General features: G+C 44.0%; 1 protein-coding gene across 1 annotated transcript; it reads left to right on the plus strand.

The window, feature by feature from the left end:
• Nucleotides 1-3281: 3281 nt before the first annotated feature.
• On the plus strand, nt 3282-9718 carry ODAPH (odontogenesis associated phosphoprotein). The gene is made up of 3 exons (XM_025886988.1): nt 3282-3348; nt 9381-9516; nt 9661-9718. Exons 1-3 carry the CDS (start codon nt 3282-3284, stop codon nt 9716-9718), a joined length of 261 nt encoding a protein of 86 aa, XP_025742773.1.
• The last annotated feature ends 927 nt before the right edge of the window (nt 9719-10645 follow it).

The raw sequence follows: 10645 nt of genomic DNA on the forward strand, positions 1-10645 counted from the left end.
GTGGTTAGATGCCATGCATTCAAAATTAATATTTTCTCAAAGAGAAGGGGGCAGAGTCAACAGCCTAGTCCACCTCTCCATGGCATGTTCCTGGTGGGCAGGAAATTCATCCAAACAGAAGAATAATCTATAGTGTAGAGCACTACCTGAGACACTGGTTGATTATGTGAAAGACAAATCTACCTGTCGGTGTCTTCTCTCACTCCACTTCTCTCTCGTTTCCTTTGATATTATCAACAGAACAAAGATTTTGTTTGTTATATACTTGAAAAAAAAATTTGTTCCTTTTGAAGCTTCATTACTTTATAAATTTTAGGACAATAGATGCAAACAGGGGGAAAAATTACACCATTTTGCTTTTGTTATTTATTTTCATGAACATTTAAATGGAAAGCTCATCAGATATCCAATACAGAAAAGAAAGAGGATCAGAAGAAATAACACAAATCTCCATCAACTAAAAGTTTGATTAGTGGCACCTGGGTGGCTCAGTCAGTTAAACGTCTGCCTTCAGCTCAGGTCATGATCCCAGGGTCCTGGGATTGGGCCCCACATCGGGCTCCCTGCTGAGTCTGCTTCTCCTTCTCGCTCTGCCCCCCAACCCATGCTCAAGCTCTCTCTCACTCTGTCTCTGTCTCTGTCTCTCTCAAAAAAATAAAATATTTTTAAAAATAAATAAAAGTTTGATTAAATAATTTACAATAAATCCATAAAATGGAACACTAGGCAGTAGGTAAAGTGATTACATGGATCTAATTTGATTGGCAAGGCAATGTGTTTCTGATGCAGGGGGCAAAGTAGCATATGACGTGGGGCTATGAGCAAACGCCAAAAAAGATTTCTTGAGACGTTTTCAGTGCAAAAAGCTAGTTTTATTATAGCACAGGGACAGGACCCGTGGGCAGGAAGAGGTGCACTTTTGCTGTGTGAAGCTGGTGGTTATATGCTTCATGCTCAAGGGGGAGGGAACGTGCAGGGAGTATTAGATCATAGATGTCTTCTTCGAGTTTCTACTTGTAAAACTACTTTCGCAAGATTTCTCTGGAGTTTATCATTCAGCTGGGTGTTAGCCCTCAGTGAGATGTACAGACAGTCATGAGACCCTTTAAGAATGTAGCAGCTAGCAATATTTGATCCTTATCAGAATGATGCAGGCTATAGGTCAGCCTTCTGGGCTAAAGATGAACATTTTTCTGCTTCTGTCCCTCATCAATATATGTAATACTCACTGACGTAAAATTATAGATGTTTCTCTGCTTCATAACCTTCATAACCTCCAGTACTTCCTCTCCCTTAATCCTCAAACCCCCTTACTGTTATTCCCTAGTTAATATTTGATGTCCCTGGGGCACCTGGGTGGCTCAGTCGAAAACAGCTTTGCCCATAATTCACTGTGCCCTGAACTTCTGACACCAACTCTGCCTGCGTCTGCCTTCAGCTCAGGTCATGATCCCAGGTCCTGGGATTGAGCCCCACGTCGGGCTCCCTGCTCAGTGGGAAGCCTGTTTCTCCCTCTCCCACTCCCCCTGCTTGTGTTCCTGCTCCCACTCTCTCTCTCTCTGTCAAATAAATAAATAAAATCTTTAAAAAAAATTTGATGTCCCTGCCAGACCATAAGCTTCATGAGAGCAGAACCCCATCTTTTAGCCCGGGCACCAAGACCAGTGTCTGGGACGTGACACGTGGCCAACAGAGAGCTACCCAATCAGTGGGTGATGAATGCCTTGAGCTAAGGAACTGAGCTTGTTCTCCATGATCCCTGCTTCCTTTCCAACTGCTGATGAACTGTCCATCTGTCCTAGAATTTTGCCTAGGATCATCATCAGGCCTGTGGGATTTGCCACTTTCTAGTCTGTGGCTCTTGGCATTCTTACTCATTTTGGTCCTCAGTTTGCATGGTCTCCCCCATTAGATTGTTAGCCCTTCGAAGCCAGGGACTGGGTTCTGTTTTGCTCTTTCTTCAATGCCCAGGAAAATGTTCTGCTCAAAGTGAGGCCTTTTGAGTGACTGAATGATTGGACAAGTATAACCTCCTGAGAGAACAAATTAAGAATTGGAGTTACTATAATATAATCACAACCATAACCTCTCCCTTCCATGGGCCAGGCACTGTGGTTGGAGCTATAGGTCAATCGTTTCTTTTATTCAGCACAACAATCCTCTGAGGAAAACACTCATTTTACAGATGAGGCACCTGCGGCTTCAAGTCTCCGAGGCTCACTCTTGGTCACCCACATAGGAAGAAAAGGCATCAAGATTGGAGCCAGTTATGGGGGGCCTGGGTGGCTCAGTCGTTAAAGCGTCTGCCCTCGGCTCAGGTCATGATCCCAGGGTCCTGGGATCAAGTCCCGCATCCAGCTCCCTGCTCCGCGGGAAGCCTGCTTCTCCCTCTCCCGCTCCCCCTGCTCGTATTCCCTCCCTTGCTGTGTCTCTCTCTGTCAGATAAATAAATAAAATCTTTAAAAAAAAGAAAAAAAAGACTTCTTTAAGAAAAAAAAGATCAGAGCCAATTGTTCCAACTCCAAGATCCACGCTCTTACTCACCTGTGGCCATCCCCTCCCATTCCCTCTAGACAGACAAGAGTTCTTCTCTAAAGAAAAACCAGGGACAGATGTATCACGTCCATCATAGGGGCAATATGATGATTCAGAAGGAGTCCTGGAAGGACAACTCAGTTAATCTCCCAAACGATTCATGTTTGTGTAGACAGTGACCACGGTGGCTACTCGGCAAGATAGCTTTCTGACACCGCTGCCCTTGGCTCCTCGACAAAAGCAGAGAAGAGAAGAAACAGCCATAAGCTCTGATCCGAAGCCTGAGAACAGCGTCTTCAAGCCACCCGGGTCAGGAAGGCTTTGGATAATGTCCTCCCCATCCTGTTCGGCTCTTTTTGAGTAAGTAAACTACACGGAGGGAAGCACTGTTGAGTATTTCCTAGAGACATTCTTTCTCTTGCAGAGGGGAGACCCATAGAGCAAGGAAAGGGAAGACGCTAACGGGAGAGAAGATTTGAGGGGGTTAAAAGGACAGTGAAGGCGCGGTTCTCCACAATCTGACTCCAAGGACACAGGAATGATGTTTGGCTGTCATTGCAAGAAGCTTCTGGTTGATAAATACTGTCTGGAATTTCCTTGCTGATTTCTTACCCTCACACCGCAGGCCCCGATCCCTGTGGTCCACTATGCAAATGCAAATTACCTGCATCAGGCTGCCGGTGACTCACCGAACCCCCTTTAAAGCAACCTTGGGTCCGGGGCAGAGACTGCGCAGGGTGGAAGTCATGGCTCGCAGACTCTGCTTCTCCTACTGGCTGTTGGCCTGCTGGGTGGTGGTAACTGTGGCAGAAGGTAAGGGTTTTGTGTTTATGATCCTGTGGGTCCCTAATTAATAAGTTGTGTGAAAAGACAAGATTTGGCTCTGTGACTATACATATCCATAAATTGGAAATCATTTTGTCAGCTTCCATCAGCTTGTGTGATTAAAGGAGAAAGAAGCTAAAATTTATCATCGGAAGAGCTTGATCCTACTCTCAGCCCTAACTATGTGACGTTAGACGTACTTAACCCTTCTTGTTATCAGTCCCCTTGTATGTGAAGTGACGCATAAGGATAATCATTATGGGGGTTATGAGGACCAAATGAGCTGTCACGCCAGAAGAGCTCTTCAAGCTTAAAACACTATACTAGTTGTTACTGTTGTAGAGCTAACAATTTCCACCCTGAATTACAGCGACGTCCTTCTTGCTATCCCCAGCAGCACAGTAATTTGCATATGGTGGCTGTTCAGTCTCTGTTTGTTAATTGATTTAATCACAACTAGTCAGCTGCATCTTGGTGCTACTAAAGCGAGCATAGATTTCTTTCTCTAAGATTATATTAGATTCTATCTCTTCACTGCTCCTATTCTCTTTCCTTTCCCCCCATGACAAAAATCCCCAGGTGTCCTGAACTTTAAAATTGGTTTGCAAACCCCTGGGGGAAGGAGAGAAAAGGCTAAGGGGGAGAGGAGAACGAGGAAGGAGGGGGGGAAATGCTGGGGGACTTGGGTCTAATGTTGTTTCACAGTTCACCTCAGTTCCAGAACTAGATACTGTTCAGGGAGGCGAGACCCAGGATCAAACCAAGTCGCTGAGGGGTCTGCAGGGTCTCAGCCAAACCCTGCTCATCCCCCAACACGTTCTTTGCTCCCCTCCCCCAAGGCTGGGGGTGAGACCACCAGAGATCACCTTGCCCAACCTCTGCCGGAACTCTGGCGATCAGAGGGCGACCACACCGCCCTGTTCCCAAGACCAGACCCCCAAGCACCACCTGCAGAATGTGACATCTAAAAGAGGCTTCGTGAAACAGAACTAGCCACCTGACATCTTTCCAGAAAGTGAAGCACTCTTCAGGAGCCTTTGTAAATATGCAGCTGAACAAGTTCTAATGGGATTATAGGTTTATTCACATCTAAAAAGCACCAATTAAAAGGTGAGATTTGACTTCTGGATTTGGCTCATGCTTCCCCACTGTCCGGCAGACTGGCACGGGAACCCTTCAAATGTAGCTTCGCTCTATCCAAGCAGCCTCGGTGCCAGTTCGCCGCTCGCTTACCCGGGCTGTGGCGCCGCCCCGTCGGGCCGTGTGCGGGTGTCCAGACTGGCCCTGTCCTCTCCCTCCTCCGCGGCAGCTGTGGCCGCTCCCTCTTCCTGCTCCCACCTGTTCGTGGCAATTCGGCCTCGTGTGCTGGCGTTTGAACGTCACGACGATATTGCCCTCGCAAAGACTTTCTTAAGACACATAAATGAAAGCCTGCAATCGCTCTCCCTCTCTCTCTGCCATCTGTGAATTCTCATAGCCGTTTATACATCATCCATGACCCGCACCGCCTTCTGGTCTGTGTCACAGACCCGTGTATCCGGAGCGTCGGCCCACTTCTCCAGCCCTGACCTGGGTCCTTACCATCTCTGCATTTGCCATAGCGCCTAGCACAGTAGCCTGCACACTGGAGAAATGAGATGTGAGCATGGAATTGAAATAGGACTTGGTGACACTTTCTGGGCTCCAAATTCTTTCTCTGTAGAATTAGAGATTTGACCAAAATAGCCAATCATTCTGTGAGTCTACAAAATGAACTCAGTTGCAGTTATTGTGAGTAAATTCACCATAGGACCTATATTCCTTTCTGGTTCAACTCTGAAAGCCCATGAGAATTTTTCTACGATTCCATGAGCCATATAAAAGAAAGAACTGCATACTCAAACATGATGTATAAAGATTACCTCTCTTAAAAATCAGTACCGTTCATTACAAACCATCTATTGTCTGCCCAAATAACCACAGACTACAGGTAATTGTGTTTTTTGTTTTTTGTTTTTTAAGAAAAGGAACTTCTCATCCTTACATAAAAAAAAAGTACTAGCTATTGGTATGCTATGCATTTCATGTCTAGACTATAATAAACCCACTTAAAATTGATTTCCAAACTTCAAGCAATATTTTGGCTTGATTTTTCATTACACTCTAAGTCTAAATGTAAGTTATTATTGAAAATTTTTCTGGGACTAGAATTAAGTACTCACTGAGCTTCACAAAAATCTACAGAGAGGAACCCTCAACATCTGCCTGCCCATTCATTCAATTTCTTGAGCCTGTCCTGGGCACCACTCTAAGCCAGGGACTGCTGTGGGTGCTAGGGACAGAGCCGGGACCAACAGAATCAACAGTCTCTGCTCTCATGGAGGTCCTGTGAGTCCTATCAGTAGTGTACAGATTTTATATATAAAGTGTAACAAGATGGGCCCAAGAAAATGGGGCTTGTATTGATAGAGTCTTTCCATAACATTCAAGATGAATAATAACGGTAAGAAACACCTACTAAATGCATACCGTGGGTCAGACATGTTCTGAGCACTTTACATATCTTATTTCAGATAATACAAAAAGCCAATGAGATAGGTAATATTATTTTCTTCATTTTATAAATAAGGATAAGGAAACTCAGAAAAGTTAAGGAACCTGTCAATGGTCACAGTTACTCAATGGCAGAGCTCAGGGAGCCCGGTTCTAGAGTCCATGCTTTTAAACACTATGCTCTTCTGCCGCTAAAAATGTTTTCAATCTGCATGGAAATATTTGACCTACTTTGGTCTGATTAAGGTCGCAGAAGGGTTCTCATCTTTGGCCTTCAGTGCCTTTGGTGGCATGTCAGTATGTTACATATTGAAAAACATTTATTTATAATGATCACATTATCCCTGACAGGTGGAAAGATGGTAACTCTTGCAATTACAGAAACAGAGATTTCTCTCAATCAATTCAATTCCGCTGCAGGCCCTAGAGATGAGGAGACAGCAGTCTACAGGATGGTCATGTGGATGTTTTAGTGGAGGAGGAATATAACCACAAATAGTAATGACATGACTGATGAGTATTCCAAAAGTGGACTCCCAGGGTGGTATGGAAATATACTGCCAAGGGCCTTAAGCCAGCCTCAGGGTAGGAAAGGCTCCCTGAGGAAATGAGGCATGAAATCTGTGTAGGAGTAAGCCAGGCAAAAAGGACAGGAAATGGTGCTTAGGCTTCTGGAACCAACTTGGTAAAAGCTCAGGACCATTGATGACTTTGCCAAAGTAGTTTTTGTGGAGTAGAGAAAGCACAGTCAGATTCCAGTAGATTAAATGTGGGGGGGAGCAGTGGGAATCGAGCTGGAACTGTGTAGACTTCTCTCTGAAGTGAGAGAAATAGGAACCAAAGAAGTTCATTAGCAGATCACTGAAGTTTTCTTTCTGAAATATGAAGCTAGGTAGTCTACTTAGAAAGGTAGAGAGACTTTTGAAGAGAATTCTTCAAGTGAATGAAGAAGAATGAGAATTTTGAAGAGGCTTTGAGGAGAATGTCAAAGATTTAGAAGACAGCGGGAACGGCGCGGAACAAGGAGAAACAAAAGAATGGATGAGCCGTGTCAACTCAGCCAGAGTTGGAGACCACGAATGGCATCAACCTCCTTACCCAAATGTGTGGCCTTACCCTGTGACAGTTTCCCAAATCAATCCCTGTGGTTCCCACATTTTAGAACACTTGTGCTGGCCAACCAGTGACCTGAAATAGTCATCATGTGTCTAGTTCGCAGGAAGAATGTAGTTTTATGTGGTCCTGCCCACATTCTTGGGTTGGTTACTGGGTCTCCAGATCACAACACAAGCTTGTATTGTGATCTGGAGACCTTGGAAATTCCCAGAAGAGAGTGCTGAACACTGCAGGACATCCCAGAATTAGAGAAAAGCTGCCTAGCAGGTTCTAACACCCTGTAGTCAGCAGGAGGATTTGGTGCGTAGCCTCAGGTTTAAGAAATGAGATGAGCACAAGGGGTGGGTAGTTGGTTTGTTTTTAACATCTGGAATACAGCCTGAGTAGCAGAGCTCAGGCCTAGCTAAGTCTGATCTGATAACAAAAATGTCAAGATGGAGCTTAAGAATAAAGCTAGCTTCTCCGCTAAGGACTGGATTCTCATCTCACAGAAAGTTTTCATGTTACAAAGGTTCAGAACTGATCTAACTGTGTAGGAGGAAAGAATGAGTGATGTGGGATTTAATCCTCTTCTGTGGTTTGAAACGTCTTAATCTAGTTTTAATCATAGGATTTCAATACTCAGTAGCCTGGGTGGGTATGGAAGAAAGGGTCAGTATTTCATTCAAGGAGTAGACAGCCATTCAACTAACTTAAGAAAAGAGTAGAGTAGAGCTGGAGGTAGAGTGATTACTAAAAGGATATCTCCATGAACCCTGAGCACAGCCAGGCTTCAGAGGGATCAGCCCTGGAAAGTCAAGAACCAATGCTACTCTCATCACCACTCTGTTACCACATAGTCTCTTGTCTCTCTTTTTCGGGCCTTCCTGTGTTATAGCTTCTTTGGAAAGACTGGCTTCTCTACTTACTCAGCATTCAACTGGCCAAAACCTAATACTCCACTCCCTGCCCTTCACTTTCTACTAACATCCTCCACCAACTGAGTCTCTTTGTTGAAATTCTCAAATGAGAATCTGATTGGTCACTGGTCAGCCAATGAATGAGCTGAGTGTCTATCAGCAGGCCAATCAGCCATAGCCAAGGATATGTAGGACCGACCTTTCCAGAGGTTGTGGGTAAAACAGAATCTCCAAAGGGGCTATGAACACAAGCAGGCAATAGGCATATCCTATACAACCAAGAAATCTGGATTAGGTTGTTCCAAAATTAAAGGGAGTCTAGCTCTTTTGAAGCACTTCAGTACTCCTAGCTTCCTGTAGGAGTTTGTTTTTTCATCGTTCACACTCAGCAGCCCAATCCAGGCCTGTATTGTAAGCCTCCAAGAAAGTGAAGGAATAAGTTTCTGAAGGGAAGCTTACTATTTCACAGCCAATTCAGTTGCATGATACAGAGAAGGGTCTTCTCTCTAGAGAAGACCTTGAGACCTTGACACTTGAGCTTGATCCAAATTTCTTCTCAGAAACGAATTTCATCCTGGTTCTCAGTGCTTGTTCCCCTCCTCTTTAGGGAATGATTTCACTGCTAGGTCAAGTGAAGCGCACCTCTGGGATTAACAGGCCTCAGGAGGGGCGGTTATTTTTATTTTCTTAAAATTAATTCTTTTTCTCTACTGAATTTTCTTCATTCAGTTATAATTTGTGAACAATAACATAGACAAATCTTAAAGGTACAGACTGATCACATTTTACATATACACATGTATGTATGTTCTATACATACACATGTGTGTAAATATAAATATGTGTGTGCGTGTGCGTGTGTGTGTGTGTGTACCTCCATATCCATGTGACCACCCCCTGGATCAAGATCTACAGAATTCCATTTTTTCCACAAAATAACACCTACCCTAACTGTAAATTCGTTACTTTTTTGGAAAATTTTTTAACCAGAGATCAGTTTTTTTCCTTGAACTTATATAAGTGGGGACCTCAGTATGTACTCTTTTGTGTCTAACTCCTTTTGCTCAACGGAACACCCATGGGATGCCTCCATGTTGTTGTAGTAGTATCTCTTTCTTCTCATGGCTTCCTTTTCATTGTGTATACACAATTTGGTTAACCGTTCTCCTATTGATGGACACTTGCCCTGTTTCCAAGTTTAAGCTAATATGAATCAGGCTGCTATGAACATTACTGAAGTAGTCTTTTGTAGCTATATGCACCCATTTCTCTGGGATACACTCCCCGGTGTAGGACTGCTGGGTCATGAGGTGTGTTCATGTTTCATTCTGTTGGACGTTGGCGGTTTTTTCAAACACGCTTTGAGACTTCTCTAGTTCTCTCTCCTAGTCTTTCGGCCCTGCTACCACCTAAAGGATCTCCCTTCTGCTTCTGTGATCAGGCCTGTTTCCTGACTTGCATTTCTCTCTGCAGGACAAGAAGAGGGAGCCACCCCTCCTGGAGGCTCACAAGATAATGGAGGTCCTACAGACTGCCAGATCTTTACACTCACCCCTCCACCCCCTAGGAGGAATCCGGTGACAAGGATCCAGCTCGTCACAAGGACCCCCAAGTGTCCCTTTCATTTTTTTCCATGGCAAGGGCCTAGTGTCCACTTTAGGTTTCCACACATACCTTTCCTTCCTCAGAAGTGCAACCACCGGTTTCCATTTCGTCCATTTTTTTGGCCACATGGTCGCCTTACTCCTCATTATAAATATTTTCCCAGGGGAAGACTCTGGAGAGGAAGCTCATCTGAGGAAAGCAGATAGAAAAGAGAAGCCCCAAATATGCTGAAGCAAAAGAAGCCAGTGCCTCAGAGGAGACTCTAAACAGATTTCTGCTTTCTTCTTCCAAACTCAAACAACTGGACTTGAAGTACCTTAAACACCACAGACTAGAAGTTGTTTTTCTTGTCAGCAGGGAAGATATCGGTTTATAGGTTATTCAAGTTTGCAAAATGGGAGCAATAACTGCATTACCCTTATCCCCAACTTTTGAAGATCACAGTATATTGATGCAAATAAAATCCTAAGAGGGGTAGTTCCAAGAATTCCTCTACATACTGAGATGCCAGAAGAATCAGCTCTGTCTTCTAAATTCAAGTGAAAAGCATTTAAATAAATTGATATAAACCAATGAAGACAGTAATGACACCCTTTTTATTCACTGGAAAACTTACAGAGCAGGGCGCATTTACAAAGTGAACTTTAAAGGAAATTGTAGAAAACTGATAGTTTTATTCTCTATTTGGCAATGGTGTGGCTAGTGGTTATTCATTTATTGTTTCACTGAGGTGTAACTGACATTACATTATATTAGCTTCAGATGTGCAATGTGATGATTCCATATTTGTATATATTGCAAAATAATCACCGCAATAAGTCCAGTTAGCAACCATTACCATACATAGTTACAATTTTTTTTCTTGTGAGGACTTTCTAGATCCACTCAGTTTTCTTTTTTTAAGATTATTTATTTATTTGTTTGTTTGTTTGTTTATTTTGACAGAGACACAGCGAGAGAGGGAACACAAGCAGGGGGAGTGGGAGAGGGAGAAGCAGGCTTCCTGCCGAGCAGGGAGCCCGATGTGGGTCTCGATCCCAGGACCCTGGGATCATGACCTGAGCCGAAGGCAGACGCTTAACGACTGAGCCACCCAGGCGCCCCGCCACTCAGTTTTCTAACAACAACAACAA

Source organism: Callorhinus ursinus, unplaced genomic scaffold (genome assembly GCF_003265705.2).
Source record: "Callorhinus ursinus isolate GAN/ISIS: 27379988/994484 unplaced genomic scaffold, GSC_fseal_2.0 scaffold4, whole genome shotgun sequence".
Taxonomy (NCBI): domain Eukaryota; kingdom Metazoa; phylum Chordata; class Mammalia; order Carnivora; family Otariidae; genus Callorhinus; species Callorhinus ursinus.

Excerpts from the sequence above, each read along its gene's own strand:
- ODAPH (XM_025886988.1), top strand. The coding sequence starts at position 3,282 with ATGGCTCGCAGACTCTGCTTCTCCTACTGGCTGTTGGCCTGCTGGGTG. Across the intron at positions 3,349-9,380 it reads GGTGGTAACTGTGGCAGAAG|GACAAGAAGAGGGAGCCACC; the intron begins GTAAGGGTTTTG and ends TTCTCTCTGCAG. Across the intron at positions 9,517-9,660 it reads CAGCTCGTCACAAGGACCCC|TAAATATTTTCCCAGGGGAA; the intron begins CAAGTGTCCCTT and ends TACTCCTCATTA.